The sequence below is a fragment of the Sciurus vulgaris genome (genome assembly GCF_902686455.1).
Source record: "Sciurus vulgaris genome assembly, chromosome: 5".
NCBI lineage: Eukaryota > Metazoa > Chordata > Mammalia > Rodentia > Sciuridae > Sciurus > Sciurus vulgaris.
Window position 1 is genome coordinate 78,548,602 of NC_136465.1, and position 17,545 is coordinate 78,566,146.

Genomic DNA, 17,545 nt, shown 5'->3' on the forward strand with positions numbered 1-17,545 from the left:
GAAAACTGGAAAACCATATGCAACAGAATGAAATTAAACCCCTATCTCTCACCCTGCACAAAACTCAACTCACAATGGATCAAGGACCTCAGAATCAGACCAGAGACCCTGCATCTTATAGAAGAAAAAGTAGGTCCAAACCTTCAACTTGTTGGCTTAGGAGCAGACTTCCTTAACAGGACTCCCATAGCACAAGAAATAAAAGCAAGAATCAACAACTGGGATAGATTCAAACTAAAAACTTTCTCTCAGCAAAGGAAACTATCAGTAATGTGAAGAGAGAGCCTCCAGAGTGGGAGAATATCTTTGCCACTCATACTTCAGATAGAGCGCTAATATCCCGAATCTATAAAGAACTCAAAAAACTCTACACCAAGAATACAAATAATCCAATCAACAAATGGGCTAAGGAAATGAACAGACACTTCACAGAAGAAGATGTACAAGCAATCAACAGATATATGAAAAAATGTTCAACATCTCTAGTAATAAGAGAAATGCAAATCAAAACTACCCTAAGATTTTATCTCACCCCAATTAGAATGGTGATTATCAAGAACATAAGCAACAATAGGTGTTGGCGAGGATGTGGGGAAAAAGGTACACTCATACATTGCTGGTGGGGTTGCAAACTAGTGCAGCCACTCTGGAAAGCAGTATGGAGATTCCTCAGAAAGCTTGGAATGGAATCACCATTTGACCCAGCTATCCCACTCCTTGGCCTATACCCAAACGACTTAAAATCAGCATACTACAGAGATACAGCCACACCAATGTTCATAGCTGCTCAATTCACTATAGCCAGATTGTGGAACCAACCCAGATGCCCTTCAGTTGATGAGTGGATAAAGAAGCTGTGGCACATATATACAATGGAATATTACTCCGCCATGAGGAATGTTAAAATTATGGCATTTGCAGGCAAATGGATGAAATTGGAGGATATCATGCTAAGTGAGATAAGCCAATCTCAAAAAACTAAAGGACGAATGATCTCGCTGATAAGCGGATGAGGACATATGGTGGGGGGTAGGAGGGGTTAGTGTTAAGTTTAGGGTTAGGTTTAGGGTTAGGGATAAGGAGGGTGGTAAGAATGGAGGAAGAAAGGAATGTATAGAGGGAAAATAGGGGTGGGAGGGGAGGGGGGAAGGGGAAAAAATAACAGAATGAATCAAACAACATTGCCCTATGTAAATTTATGATTTTTAATTAAAATTAAAAAAAAAAAAACTTCCAGCCTTCCACTTAATGACTCGTAGAGTTTGAAACTGGCTTTTAAAAAATGGACAGGAACAGAAAAAAACCTGATCTTTCAATCAAAGATGTCACTAGTTCATAATTTCTTGTGCAAAACACGAATTCTTCCCTGCAAAAGAAACTTTTGACCTGTGAAGAGGAATGACCTCCAATCAACAAGCAACTTGTCCTCTCTCCCTTCCTATGAATTCCCTCCACAACCAACTCACCTGATAGGCCAATCTGAACTTAGAGCTCCTGGCAACTTGCTGGTTGGTTGCACAATAAAGATTTTTCATTTTGCAAAAACCTAGTGCCATACTATTGGTTTCTATGTACTTCAGGTGGTGAGTCCCTGTTTGATAACATCATTATCTGACTAAATCAATCACTTGTCTGGTAATGTACATTTCAAATGTTTAGTGTGGAGTTATTGTGAATAAAATATCTACAAACATTGGTATACAAGTCTCTTGTGAACATAGTTTTCATTTTTGTTGTTCAAATGTCAAAGAGGTGAGCTAGAACTCAATGCCCTGCAAATCCTGACCTACTTGACATTGTCAACCTTTTCTCTTGTGGTAATTCACTGGGATTTAATTTAATTTATGTTTCCCTAGGATTCCTTTCTATTCAATTTTTTGTTTTTATTTTCAAACTAGGTGAATTGAAAAAAAAAAAAACACCAGCAATATGAATGATTCATACTTGGTATACTATATATATATATATATATATATATATATATATATATTTAAATTAACATTTTCTCTTAATAATAACAAAACCATAGATAGTAATACTTATATTTATAATATTTAGGGTTTTTCTCACTTTCTTCTGTGTCATCTTCCTTATTTTACCTTGTATTTCCCAAATAGGGGATGATCATATGATAAATCTGAATTTGTCTATCATGATGCATTGAAGTTAGATTTGAAGAGAAGTCATAATCTTTAGCCCTAATAATCAAAAGTATTGGAAGTGGCCTGGCCAGAGTTAATACTCACCATTATTTTTAGAAGAAAGGGTGGATATTGTTTTGTTTTGCTTCTCTCTTCGAGAAAGTACTGTGACAAAAGTTATGGTAATAATTAATACCACTTAAAATATAATTATTAGGATAATGTAAAATTCATTCTTAATGGCAAATATATGTGTATATGGATACAGATACATATATATGTGTGTGTATATATATATACATATATATACATTTTATTGTTGGTATTCTTGTTGCAATAAGAACATAGTATTTACTTAATTACTTACAGTTTGAAAGCAAGACACCCACTGTTGTCAGCAAAACCATACACAAGACTCCTAGGATGCCGGATATCACTTTCCAAGCTGCAGATTCAGGATCTAAAAATAAAAGAAAGGAGAACAATGATTGAAAGTTCTCTTTTCTCAAAATCAGCAAATATAAAAAGCAAAGATCATTGCATCTCACTCTTAGAAGGCAGCTTCACATTCTCTAATGCTTCAATGGGGTCATGATCAAATCAACAATTTTTCACTGCTCTAAGAACCCCAGTTCCCTTGCTCTCCAAATTCCCTCCCTGACTATTGGCTCTAAAATTTACTTTTCCCTTGTCCAGTTTGAAATCCACCATCACCAACATCTTAGAGCCTCCTCTACCTGTTGTTCTACAAATTATTAACTCTGGGTAATCCTGAAACATGTTCTCTCTGCTAGTAAATTTGAAGACAAAGTACACTTAGAGAAAATACAACTGTCATGCAAATAAAAACATGCCATGAAAAGAAAATGTTGATTTCTAAATCCCACATGATCTTTAAAATTAATTTAGCAACCAGTCAATCAATATATCAGTCAAGGGGAAGTAATAAAAAATTACATTTTTCTTCTTCTTTTGTTTTTTTTAGGCAACAAATAAATATGGGAAATATAGGAACATTTTTTACAGGTTTCACCTAGACACATGAGACCTAGAAATAGTCTCTGATAATGTGACATTGCACTGGGTTTTGGGGAAACATTTTGCAGCATGGAAGTATGGGGGAATTTCCACCCAAAGAAGCAGTGTGTAATGCTCTTGGACTTCTTGCTTCCAGGAAACAAATTACAGTCATTCTGGAACTCAGGAAGCCAGAGGGCAGTAGAGGAGAACAGGCTAAATTCAAGGAGACAATTTTTCACTTGTGTTTTATTTGACTGCTCTTCTTATTTTGGAATACTTCGTTTTATACCTCCCTCTGGTCATGTATTCACATGTCTTAAACTTTCCTATGCTCAAGTCTTACCTGTTGCTTCTCTATGACAGATGTTTCCTTCCTATATTATCCATCTGCAATCTTACCTACTAACATTAGTCTTTCACACCTGTCCCAGCCTCTGCCTAGAGATTCTTATATCCAATTTCTTTGTGCACATGTTACTCTGAACTACCAAGAGACACTGGAATGCCATATATCATCTGACTTTAACTACATTAGTCACTAATGATAGCCTATTTTTCTAATGGTATAGAAAATTACTTCCAATCACTTAAACTAAGAACCTTGTTAAAATATTTTGAAACAACATCTAATTTCTCCCCTTTACCTCCATTATCTCATTAATTATGAAGTCTTTTAAGTTTTATCTTTAAAATATTCTCAAAGTTCTATAATCTTTCAATCCTGTGACAATAATTTATGTTAGTTTTTTTTTATTCTTGTAGTTACTACTCTTTTATCTTTTGAGGTTGCATGTTCGGTCCAGAGCAAGCCAATAGTAAAAGTTCAATAAATACATGATGCTGAATTTAGGCTGAATTGAATTAAAAACTAGCATCAATAATTTTTAAAATAGCCTAGAAATAAACAGAATTTCAAAACTTCCATTCTATTAAGTATAAACTTCTTAAAAATAAAACAATTCTGTTGGAATCTGGGTCAATGTTTTAGAGAAAATGAACATAGATTATTTAAGAGAGAATCTATTCCATGAAGTATCCTGAAAAAGCTAGGGAAGGTGCTAAAAAGATAATTAGTGTACTGTGAAAATTTTATAATGGTTTTGAGAGGAGTAATCTTCCAAATCAAGAATCAAGATCTCTATTTTAAACAAAATACTTAGAGTACTTTACCTTTTTTTCTTCTAACAAAGCATTTTTTGTGTTGGAGGTGAGAAGTTCCAATGAATTTCAGCTGTACATAGTTTACAGGCTCTTCACTTGATATTATAGGACCCTGCTCTTCCTTGGGTATTCTTCGCTTCTGTTGACATTTGAAAAATTTTATTTCTGTGTAATTTACCTCTTTCTTGTTCAGTATACATTCATTTTGTTTATTCTGAGGCATTTTGCAATCTGAAAACACCTGGATAACTTCAGCTAATCTTGATAACTTGCTTCTTTTGTTCTTCAAGATCTATGAAACAAAAATGTAAAGAAGAGTGAAGTGCATCATTAAGTCAATGAATAATGTACTCATTCTGACTTACAAGAATTTAGATCCAATACTATAGGGTGAAACAAGAGGAAATACAAGTCTTAATTTCTCTCTGAACTTCCTGTCTTCCTTATTCAGAAGAATAATTTTACCTTCACTTAACAAGATCAGAAAAATTAAAAATTTAAATTAGTCACTTTATTTTAAATCAGGAATATATAAAGCTTATTATTGAAAAAATGTATTATTCAGTGGATTCTATTTTTAGTAGGAAGAAAACAGACTTATTTTAGAAACTTGGCAAATTAACATTTGAATATAACCATGTACCTCTCAAGTTGCTTGCCTAACTGAGTTTTTAAATCAAGTATATCAGTTATTTAGCACTCACGGAGGGAAACACAGATCACCTAAATTAGTGAGAAGACCTCAATGGACCACCAAAAACAAGGGAATTTTGTAGGTACTCACAAAATAAAACATATATGTGAAATTATCATTTAGAAATACATGTGCAAATTAAAATAATAGAATAATATTCACCTTTAATAACACTACATATTTTAATTGATAATTTTTAATTAGCCAGTGATTATGAGTAGAAAATTGTCAATATTTTTAAAAAATAACTGTACTGACTTTTCAATTTGAATTATTCATCCTACAAATATGTCAAGTATGTATTTGAAGATATACAATGCATAGGTTTTGCAATTATTTATTTCTTCTAATAGATATTTTGAAAAACAAAACAAAATACAAAGATTATTAACAGAAGTGATAGTAACTAAGTGTTGTTGAATAAGTTATGGTACTTCTATCCACTGGAACATAGTCAATAGCTTAGATAAAAAATAATCTAGGAGGAGAGGGAGAGGGAAAGTGCTGGGGAGTAATATTGGCCAATTAAATTGTTATATTGCAAGCATGTATGAATATATAACAACAAATCTCACCATTATGTTCAACTACAATGCACCAATAAAAAAGTGTGGGAAAAAGAAAAAAATAATAATATAGAATATGGTGATAGAATCAGATGGAAAACTGGTTCCAAATGGAAACATTATATATGTACTTTACTAATTTCATATAATGTGCTTGAACTTTAGATAAACCAAAATGTTAAATGTGAGCCAAGACACATAAGAGAATGAAAAGAAAGTACAGATAAATAATTATAACTTAGTCACACACAGAGAAGGAAGAATTTGAACTGTAAATATGTCCTTTTTTATAATAGAATTTAATCACAGGTAAGCATATGAAAAGACATATTTCACTGCTAATCAAAGAAATATAAACAAAAATATTAATGATATATCATTTTCAACTATAACACCAGTAAATATTTATAAAAAACAACAATTGCAAAAGCTGGACAATATGCAGAACAGGAAAGCAGGCATCATCCACATTAGCCTCCAGAAAATGTACATTCTGTCACCACCTTTCTTGACAGAAACATGTCAGTAACTAAAAAGTCAAATAATGCATGCACCTGTTGAACAAGCCCTTCAAAAAGTTAGAAAATGGTGGTTTATGTAGTTAACTAATATAATTTATATAGTTAATATAATTTGATATAAAGAGGCAAGGCAGTTGACAAAATAAAATAAAAAGAAACTTCCAACATGAAAGAAACACAAAGGAGATCTGGATTCATATCTCAAACTATTTTTTATGAATGAATACAAGCCATAGTCTTACAGAAATTATTTTCTCCCAAAGCTATCACTAAACACATTCTCTGTTGAGACCTGAATTAATATCCAAGAATGACAGGTACTTGTAACATGAAAGAAGCAAACAAGTAAAAAAATAATGATACTTACCCACCGGTAGAATCAATTTAAATGTTTTATAAGAGACTCTTAGGGATACTCAGTGTAAAATAGCTGCAGTGAATTAGTAAAACTATACAACGGATAATGTGGTGTAAAAATTTGTAGGCAAGAATTTAAATAAAAAGAAACTCAAAATGACATATGATATTTTGAATCAGTCTGTTAAAAAAAAAAAAAAAGGAAGTTCTTGTAACTGTTGATTTGTAGCTCACCACCGCCACAAAATGAGGGAGAGAAAATGTTGCTAAGTAAGAATATCCTTATCAAGTCTGCAACCTCAGAGGAAAATAAAAATCAACCAAATTACTAGTTGCATTAGAGAGTACATGGAATGAGGGTCCCACAGAATACGTAGTGTGTAGATCTGTTAGGATAGAAATTATTTTTGTAGCTTTTCAGTTAACTTATAATTAATACTTCTCAGTGGAAGTTGATGCCAGAATCCATTCCAAAGTGTTTGCATTTTCTTTATTTTAGTAAAATATGATATATTATAATCTGGTATAGAATGATCAATTATATCAATTAAAAATAATTTGAAAAGAATAATTTTAATAAAGATTTTAAATTATCAAAATAAAAAGATGGCTAGAGTCATATCTGATATTATTCATCTAACAAAGACATGTCATACTTTTGTAGAAACTACTTTCTCCTCAAGATATAATTTAATACATTTGCTGGTCTTAAGTTTTAAATATAAAAGAAATTACCTTACCATACATTTCCAAGTTTGGCTCTCTTTGGCTGAATCTGATTACTTGGAATAATGGTGTTCACATCACTCTCCGGAAACCTCTCTCTTTATTTATTTCCCTTTTCATGTTGCCTCTGTTCCCCAAGAATTCTCTTATTTCATCCATGATGACTCATAACCCTCTTAATTCCTCACTTCCCATAGGCATGGTCCTCCTCCATCCTATCCCTTAGTTTCTTCACCTTCTTATCTCCAAATATGTTCTCCTCCATGCATCCTCAGCCGGCTACTTCCACAGGAGTAGTTTTTAATCTAACCTTTAAATCTTTTCTCAAAAATGACTTATTGAAGTCTGGATGGGGGTTGGGAATGTAGCTTAAAGGTAGAGTGGCTGCCTGGCATGCACAGGTCCGTGGGTTTGATCTCCACACCACACACACACACACACACACACACACACACACACACACACACACACACAGTCTACATAGTCTTTAAATTTTGTGTATAATGTAGTACAACATAATTCGGTATGATAATATCATGATAATTGATATAATCCTTAAATGGTGCACCTCGAAAATGTTCCATTAGTGTCTTCCACCTGAATATACAACATCACATCTCTAACCTGTTGGTTTCCATCTCTTTCCAACATAAAAATGTAATTTTATTAGCTCCTCCAGCCTAATCTCCAACTCTACTATTATAATATATCAATCTGTCTTTCATAACATTTTCCAGAAACAGAGTTGTGATTTATAAACATCTTCTAATGAACTGAAACTCCACGCTACCCTGGGGAACAGAGACTCTCTTATCACCACATACAAGGGCACACCTGACCGATATTAAGACAATGATCAACAGAACACAGTCTGACCAAGACTGCTTGACTTTGCATATTTATTGCCCTTGTCTATGTAATTTGGAAACTCATATCAGTACCTTCCAAAGTCAGAATTGGAAAGGCTGGCCCCCTTTGTCTTCCCAAAATGACCATACTGATTAAAGTTCCTTACCTGCTTTTCACCATTACTATTTGTTTTAGACCTGATATGTTGGCACTCTGGCTTAGGAGTTCAGTAACAATATAAATTCATTGTCACCAATATGAACATATTTGAAGACTATTAGAAATCCTGTTATGTTTTTCTGGTCACCACTTTTCACCTCTGAAGTTAATTTTATTACATATTCTCCACCTTAATATATTTATGACTACTCCACATTCTCCCTGATTCCCATAAGATGACCTATATTTACAGAGAAATAAGAGTCACCAGATTATCAGACTGAAAATCTCTCAGCTACCTATTTCTATTTGATGCTTCCTGTCATATTTCTGTATTCTTAGAAAGCTAGGCTCTTTTTACTCTTTGATGAAGCCAATTTCATCTATGTTTGGATCCAGTCACTACTTCCACCCATATGCTATTTTCACTTATCTTTCTTTTTCATTGTTCAGTGTTTCCTTAGTAGTATCCTTCTCATTCATCTTAAAACTATCTGCAGCTATCACACTTCTCTAGCATGTATGAGGCAATGGACTCAATAATCAACACAGCAAGAAAAAAAATGCAATTTTTAACTTCATCTGACCTTAAAAATCAAATTTGATCACACTTCAGAACAGTTATTTGAAGATAGATGGCACAAGACCACATACTTTTTCTGCAAGTGGCAATTTTTCTCTCTGCTTTTCCATCATGTTGTGATGCAGTCAGGGAAGCCCTTGCCAGACATCGTGCCATTTGAACTATTCATCTACCTTAATTATGAACAAAACAAACTTCATTTCTTTAAACATTACCCAGTATAAGGTATTTTGTCGTAGTCACACAAAATGGACTGAGACCCTTGTGTTAACAAGTGAAGTTGGAGGAAAAAAGAAAAATGTGATGATGAAAGAACAGCTTTATCTAAACTCAGTCATCTCTATAAGTAAAACTTATAGGTGTTTACTTGGCATCACTTAAGAACTGTTAGTCAGTTTTGCATCACTGACCAAAATTCTTGACAAGAACAATTTAAAGAGGAAAAGTGTATTCTGGCTTGAGATTTCAGAGGCCTCATTCTGCTGATTCCTTTGTCCTGAGCCCTAGGAGAGGTAGAACATCGTGATGGAAGGAAATGGTTAAAGAAAGCTGCTCTGTTTGTGGTAGCCAGGAAGCAGAGAGAGAGCAAGAGGAACCAGGAACATAATATATAATCCACAATGTATGCCCTCAGTGACCCACTTTCTCCAGCTGTGGCCCACCTGCTTCCAGTTACCACCCAGTAATTCATTCATGTTGATAATCCATTAACTGGATTAACAGACTCATTGGGTTACACTTCCTGTGTTAACACAGGAGCTTTGGGGGACACCTCTTATCCAGGCTGTAATAAGAACTAAGCAGATACACTGGCTTGGATCAGAAAAGTGATTGAATAGAGGCACCTAGCACTCATCTGCCTCTCCACAAAGAAGAGCCAAAGCAAGAGATGTATAGCTGTATATTGAGGAGAGGGATTATGAGTACAATTCAACAGGGGAAAAACTGAGACCTTGTAGAATCTGGAGACCTAGGACAGTAGCATAGGAAGACAAACAAAATAACTCAGTGCCTGTTGCCTTGCTGTGCCTTCTGCATATGTAAAAGTGAGAGGGAGAGGGAGAGAGGGAGAGGGAGGGAGAGAGAGAGAGAGAGAGAGAGAGAGAGAGAGAGAGAGAGAGAGAGAGAGAGAGAGAGAGAGAGAGAGAGAGAGAGAGAAGAACCGGCAAGCTCTGCCAGTACAGATTCTGGCAATCTTGTCTATTAGAAAACTTTTCAACCCTTACAGCTCCCCTCCTACATGGATGAGAAATCTGAATTCTACACAGTAGCCTCGTCTTTGTAAAGGAATTCACTTCCTCCCCCAGTTAACTCCCATGGTGCTGTCCTCAGGAGCCATCCTGAGAGTACCTGCTGTCTGATTTTAGACTGCTCCAGAGGTAGAAACCCCTGCACTTACCCTATGGACACCCCACCACACTGGCTAAGCAGCAGACATCTCGTGATCAAGCATGTGTTAGCAGAATGACTCACAAACTCACTGAAAACACTAGGCTGAAAGGAATGGTTGTATGACACAGGAAGGAACAGAGGGCAACTCCCTCAAAAACTGGAGAATTGGGGAGCCGTCCTCTGAGACCAGAGGTATAAGCTTCAAGTGTGATTTTACACAGGTGCCAGGACTGAGGGCAGTTATTCATGTGGTTCTCGTTGCCATTCTTCAACACTATTCATAGGTGCCAGTTACTAATGAGGCAGGGAAAGAACTGATTCCATTGCATGCTGGGTGGAGCAATGCTGCTGCAGCTCCAGCTGTTGCCCAGGCCCCAGAAGAACATAGCCTAAAAAGGGATGCAGGGGAACACTTTGGCCAGCAGTATTCCTCTCTAGCTAGCTCCCACAGACACCTAAGCTGAGAGGAATTATGCTTGGCTCCAGGTCAACTCACTCCCAGGGCTCAGTCCCTTAGGTGAACTATGGCTAAAAGAATAGGGAGAAGGGAAAAAATCCAGCTACTTCCCCATTCCCAGGCAGGCACACCTAGGGGGTTTCGAGGTCCCACTACCAGGGCACAGTGACCACAGAAGCAGCAGAGAGGAATAACAATCTGCTGCTACCACACCTAGGTGGGTCCCCACCATCAGTTGCCCCTGCACCTTGTCTGATCACTCACTACTAACAAGACTGGCTTTTGAGTGCCACAGAAGGATGCCATAATTACATCCCCTGCCCCCACCCTGCCCCCAGAACCCACAATAGTATCTAACCAGGAGACAAAGCTTCAAGTCGTTCACCATGACTGGAACAGCAGATACCAGAGACCCTCTCAGATAAAGAGAGGTCAACATCAACAGTGCCAAGGAAACTTCCATCATCCAATAAGGACCACCACTCCCATTGTAAGAGTGGCTACGCAGAGTGCACATCACACACTCTATATACCACACCTGCCTGAACTGGCAGAATGTCCACTTTTGGTTTTGGTACTGGGGATTTAACCCAACGATGCTCAACCACTGAGCCACATCCCCAGACCTTTGTGATTCTTTTATTTTTTATTTTGTTTTCCTCCCACCCCTCCCGCCCCTCTTTTTCCTCTATAGAGTCCCTCCTTCCTCCATTCTTGCCCCCCTCCCACCCCCCATTATGTGTCATCATCTACTTATCAGCAAGATCATTAGTCCTTTGGATTTTTGAGATTGGATTATCTCACTTAGCATAGTATTCTCCAATTTCATCCATTTGCCTGCAAATGCCATGATTTTATTATTCTTTATAGCTGAGTAATATTCCATTGTATATGTATACCACAGTTTCTTTATCCATTCATCAACTGAAGGGCATTTGGTTGGTTCCACAGTCTGGCTATTGTGAATTGAGCAGCTATGAACATTGATGTGGCTGTATCTCTGTAGTATGCTGATTTTAAGTCCTTTGGGTATAGGCCAAGGAGTGGGATACCTGGGTCAAATGGTGGTTCCATTCCAACCTTTCTGAGGAATCTCCACACTGCTTTTCAGAGTGGCTGCACTAATTTGCAGTCCCACCAGCAATGTAGAGTGTACCTTTCTCCCCACATCCTCACCAACCCTTATTGCTGCTTGTATTCTTGATAATCGCCATTCTAATTGGGGTGAGATGGAACCTCAGGGTAGTTTTAATTTGCATTTCTCTTATTACTAGAGATGCTGAACATTTTTTCATATATCTGTTGATTGCTTGTAGATCTTCTTTGAAGTGTCTGTTCATTTCCTTAGCCCATTTATTGATTGGATTATTTGTATTCTTAGTGTAGAGTTTTTTGAGTTCTTTATATATTCTGGAAATTCATGCTCTATCTGAAGTATGAGTGGCAAAGATTTCCTCCCACTCTGTAGGCTCTCTCTTCACATTACTGATAGTTTCCTTCACTGAGAGAAAGCTTTTTAGTTTGAATCTATCCCAGTTGTTGATTTTTGCTTTTATTTCTTGTACTATGGGAGTCCTGTTAAGGAAGTCTGATCCTAAGCCAACAAGTTGAAGATTTGGACCTACTTTTTCTTTTATAAGATGCAGGGTCTGTGGTCTGATTCCAAGGTCCTTGATCCATTTTGAGTTGAGTTTTGTGCAGGGTGAGAGATAGGGATTTAGTTTCATTCTGCTGCATACGGATTTCCAGTTTTCTCAGCACCATTTGTTGAAGAGGCTATCTTTTCTCCATTGCATATTTTTGGCATCTTTGTCTAGTATGAGAAAATTGTATTTATTTGGGTTTGTGTCCATGTCCTCTATTCTGTACCATTGATCTCCCTGTCTATTTTGGTACCAATACCAGGCCTATGGTTCCTAGCTGGGAATAAATCAACATTGCTTAACTAGCTAATATTCCAAGACACATCTTGAGGAAAAAGTCACTTTAAAAGAAGGCTATGCCATAAAAGTGGAAAACATATTCATTCCATCAAGTGCACAAATGTCAACATAGGAACATAAGAAATATGAAGAGACAGAGTAATATAACACATCCTAGAGATCATAACTGTACTAATGATCCCAAAGACACCAATACAAATGAAATACCTGATGAAGAATTCCAAAGAATGATATTTAAAAAAAAATTTTGTCAGAACATTATAATTATATATAATAGTGGTATTCATTGTTATATATTTGTATATACTCATAAAATAGTTTGGTCGATTTCATTCCCCAAAACTTCTTTCCTTCCACTCTTCCTACTGCTCATCTCCCTCTACTCTACTGGTTTCCCTTCTATATTCAAGAGATCCCCCCAATCTTTTTATTCTCCACCTTATCTCCTTCAACTTTCACATAAGAGAGAAAGCATACAACCCTTGACTTTCTGAGATTAACTTATTTTGCTTAACAAAATGCAGTTTTATAATGTAATTTATTACTCTTTGTGGCCAAAAAAACAAATCCATTGTATATACACACCACATTTGCTTTATCCAATCACCAATTGATGGACACCTAGACTGGTTCCAAAATTTGACTACTGTGAATTTCGTGACGATAAACATGGGTATGCATATATAGCTATAGTATGCTGACTTTAATTCTTTAGGATAAATGTTTGTCTGAGTCACTTAGTGGTTCCATTCCTCTCTTTTGAGGAATCTCCTTACTAATTTCCCTAGTACCTTTCCAATCCTACCAACAGTATATGTGTTCCTTTTCCCCACATCCTCACCAGCATTTATTATTACTTTTATTCTTGATGACTGCCATTCTAGCTGGAGTGAGATGAAATTTCAGTATAGTTTTGATTTGCATTTCCCTGATTGCTGGAGATGTTGAATTTTTTAAATATATATTGACTATTTGCACTTCTTCTTTTGAGAAATGTCTGTTTAGTTCATTTGCCAACTTATTAATTGGGCTTCTTTTTAATGGGAAGTCTTTTGAGTCCTTTATATATTCTGGATATTAATCCTCTATCAGAAGAGTAGCTGACAAAGATTTTCTCCCATTCTGTGTGCTCTTTCTTCATTCTCTTGTTTCATTTGCAGTGTGGAAACTTTTTAATTTGATGTCATCTCATTTATTAACACTGGGTATTGTTTCCTAAACCTTTGGAGTCCTACTGAGGAAGTCATTGCCTGTGTCTATATGTTGGAATGGGGACCCTGCATTTTCTTTTAAAAGTTGCAAAGTTTCTGCTCTAATTCCTAGGTCTTTGATCCATTTTGATTTGACTTTTCTCATTCTTCTGCATATGGATATCCAGTTGTTCCAACACCAGTTGTTAAAAATGCTGTCTTTTATCCAATGTCTATTTTTGACATTTTGGTCAAGAATCAGATGGCTGTATCTGTGTGGATTTGTCTCTATGTCTTCTATTCTGTTCCACTAATCTATGTGTCCATTTTTATGCCAGTACCATGCAGTTTTATTACTATAGTTCTATAGTAAATTTGACGTTGGATATTATGATTTCTCCAGAATTGCTTTATTTGCTTAGAATTGCTTTGACTATTCTGGGTCTTTTGTTCTTCCATATGAATTTTAAAACTTTTTTTTATAGTTCTGTAAAGAATGTCTTTGGTACTTTAATGGGGATTACGTTGAATCTGTTGATCACTTTTGGTAATATGATCATTTTAACAATATTAATTGTACCTATGCATATGGCTATCTTTATGGGAAGTCTTTGCATCTTCTAGTTTATTCTTCAATTCTTTTCTTCATTGTTCTATAATTTTCATTTTAGAGGTCTTTTACCTCCTTTGTTAGATTTATTACTAGCTTTTCTTAAAGGCAATTATGAATAGGATTGTTTTCCTGAATTCTTTTTCAGAGGATTAATTAATGGTGTATAGGAAAGCTATTGATCTTTGTATATTGATTTTGTGTCCTGCTACTTTGCTGAATTTTTCTTCTTAATCCTAGAAGTCTTTTGGTGAAGTTTTTTAATCTTCTAGGTCTAGGATCATATCATCTGAAATCAAGATATGAGAATCTGACTTCTTCCTTTCCTATTTGTATCACTTTTATTTTCTTCTCTTGCTTAGTTATTCTGGTTGAAATTTCTTCAATTACTATATTGAATAGGAGTGGTGAAAGTGAACATCTCTGTCTTATTCCTGATTTTAGTGGAAATACTTTTTTGCCATGAAGTATGATGTTGGTTTTGGGTTTGTTTTATATAGCCTTTGGGATGGTGAGGTAAGTTCCTTCTATCTTTAATTTCTTGAGTTAGTAGACTAGATAAAGCAAAAGAAAGAATACCAGAAACTTAAGACAGGCTTTTTGACCAAAAAGGATACAATATGTTGATAATAATGATTTCTTTCTTTTAAGAAATTAAACAAAATCGTGTATTTGTTATTGCCCCTTGAATTTAAAAAACAAAACCTCTGTGGTTCCGGAGACTTAGACAGGAAAATAATGAGTTCAAAGCCAGCCTCAGCAAAAGTGAGGTGCTAGGCAACTTGGTGAGACCCTGTCTCTAAATAAAACGTGAAATAGGGCTGGAGATGGGACTCAGTGGTCAAGTGCCCCTGAATTTAATTCCCAGTACCCCAAAAACTAAAATAAAATTTCTATATTCCAACTTGTATGTCATGTCAACAAAAGTGTTTTCAAATAATTATGTATTCACTTACCAACATATAAATAAAATACCTTTCAGGGAAAAAAAAAGAAAGAAAAATAGACTTGGAAGTCATACAAGCTAAACTCAGTGTATCACTGACTAGCAAGGGCTACTCACTGTTGCTTTCTGAGTTTCTTAACTTTTCAACCTTAAATTGTGTTTGTTATTGTTTTCTTTATTAAATTTGTCCTCACTGCTCTAAGTAGTAACTTAACTAAATCTCTTGAATCAATCTCAAAAGTTATATGATTCATGTCAAAATCCTAACTGAGGCTTTGCCTAGTGACATACACGTGTAGACTCAGTTACATGGTAGGCTGAGGCAGGAGGATTCCTTGAGCCCAGGAGCTTAGGTCCAACCTGGGCAATATAATGAGACCTTGTGTCTTAAGAAGAGAAATAAAGAAAAAAAGAGAGAGAGAAGGAGAAAAAAAAAGAAAGAAGGAAAGGAGAGAGAGAGAGAGAGAGAGAGAAGGGAGGAAGGAAGGAAAAGAAAATAATTTAACTGATTCAAAAATTTTTCTTATCTATATATCCCTGGAATTCTCCGAATATATAAATATATAGGTGGTAAGTTTTCCTCATGCCAATACAAATAAAAATTTCAGGAATTTAACTATAACATTCTGAATGTAGTAAAATATTCAGCAATAAATTATTAAAAACATAAAGTCTCTAGATAACCAATATATTTTATAAATATTTTATTGGTTAGTGTATAAAACAGAAGTTGCTTTAATATTAAAGCCATAAATCTATATTTTCTCAAATGAGCAGTTGATATAATAGTTTACTATCATACTATCCAGCCACAACTTGTTTAAAAATTACAAAATCAACAAATAACTAATGTAGTTTGTAAGTATCTTATTAGGATTTAATAATAATATGTGTAAGTAAAACAGATGTTGCTATATATTAAACTCACAGATATAAATTTTCCTAGTTACCAGAATAAATGAACTTTCCATTCACATAAGCACATCTCTGGCTCTTCTTCTGCTGCTGTAGTGCTCCATAGAAATAACAACAACAACAACTTTTAAAAATCAAGGTGTGTATGTGAAAATGCAAAATTTATCTCAAACAAAATTAGCAAAACCAAATACAAGCCTAAAAGAATAAAAAAGTGAATAAAATAAGAACAAAATACCATATTGACTGATAGTCTTTAATTACAAAACAGTAAGTTTAATAGAAAATATTAAGCACTGTCTATTCCTATCCTGTTTGTGTAAATAGAATTATAAATCAAATAGCAAATAAAAGAACATGATAGAGGTGGGAGGGGTCGGGGGAGGAAAGATCATGAACTGAGACAGATATCATTACCCTATGTACATGTACAATGTCCAAAGCCAATCCAGTTGTGTGAGCTAAGATCACAAGAACATTCTAGGAAATGTAAATATATTCAATGAGCAAACAGTACTATCAATAGTATTGATATAACTACTAGATTTATATAATTGAAAAAGGATGAATATTTGCAGGCTTTCCTAAACTTTTCAGTGTGCTAAACACACTTGCTAAGTGATTTGTTGTGACTTTTTGCTGCTCACAGTGAAATAATGACCACCAAGACACACTGCATTGTTACTTCAGTTTTTATACTTCCCCTCCACTCCCCTCATTGATCAGTTCATCTCCCAAACATAAAACTTACTCAATGTATTACTTACTTAGGCTCAATTTCTTAAAATACTGAGACAAAGACATGATTTATGTTTATGTTTATGTTTATGGTCCTTTTCTAAAAAATCAAATATTCTTCAATCTTTTCTATCTCTTTAAATCCACTGTTAATTCCACTTTTAGTATTTGCAAACCTTTTAGTTTTATTCTGTATCTGATATTTTCATTAGCTAAATGTATTGGCATCTAATTTGTTATTTCAAGAAAGGAATTTATTACTTCCTCCTCTATGCATTTAGTATTTTAAATGGATTTTCATTTATAAGAAACATTTGGAGATAAATTGGCATTCCTTTCATAGATAATCTGCATTTTTGCCTTCTTTGTGGTGACCTGGGATGCTACAAACCCAGGAATAAACAGGCAATATTATTGTGAATATAAGTGTGTCTGCCCAAGAAATTACAGAGAAGCATTTATTTCCAACTAAACTTGAGTTGCTATATAAAATGTTTTATTGATATCTCTTAAGCTTTACACAATAATCTAATTTTCAACTCTCAGGCTCAAGTTAAACTAAAAATTTACACTTTCA

General features: G+C 35.0%; 1 protein-coding gene across 2 annotated transcripts in view; it reads right to left on the reverse strand.

Moving 5' to 3' along the window:
* Nucleotides 1-17,545, reverse strand: part of LOC306662846 (killer cell lectin-like receptor subfamily I member 1) — a 76,311-nt gene that overhangs the window by 7,705 nt on the left and 51,061 nt on the right. Inside the window, exons 1-4 of one of the 2 annotated variants that reach the window (XM_079143020.1) lie at nt 6,471-6,605; nt 4,332-4,614; nt 2,509-2,601; nt 2,247-2,306 (exon numbers count right to left, since the gene is read on the reverse strand). In XM_079143020.1, coding sequence (XP_078999146.1) covers nt 2,247-2,306; nt 2,509-2,601; nt 4,332-4,545 — 367 coding nt within the window. In that variant the 5' untranslated portion in view covers nt 4,546-4,614; nt 6,471-6,605. Of the gene's footprint in view, nt 1-2,246; nt 2,307-2,508; nt 2,602-4,331; nt 4,615-6,470; nt 6,606-17,545 lie in introns of those variants that run through there. The other variant, XM_079143019.1, reaches the window with a different exon arrangement.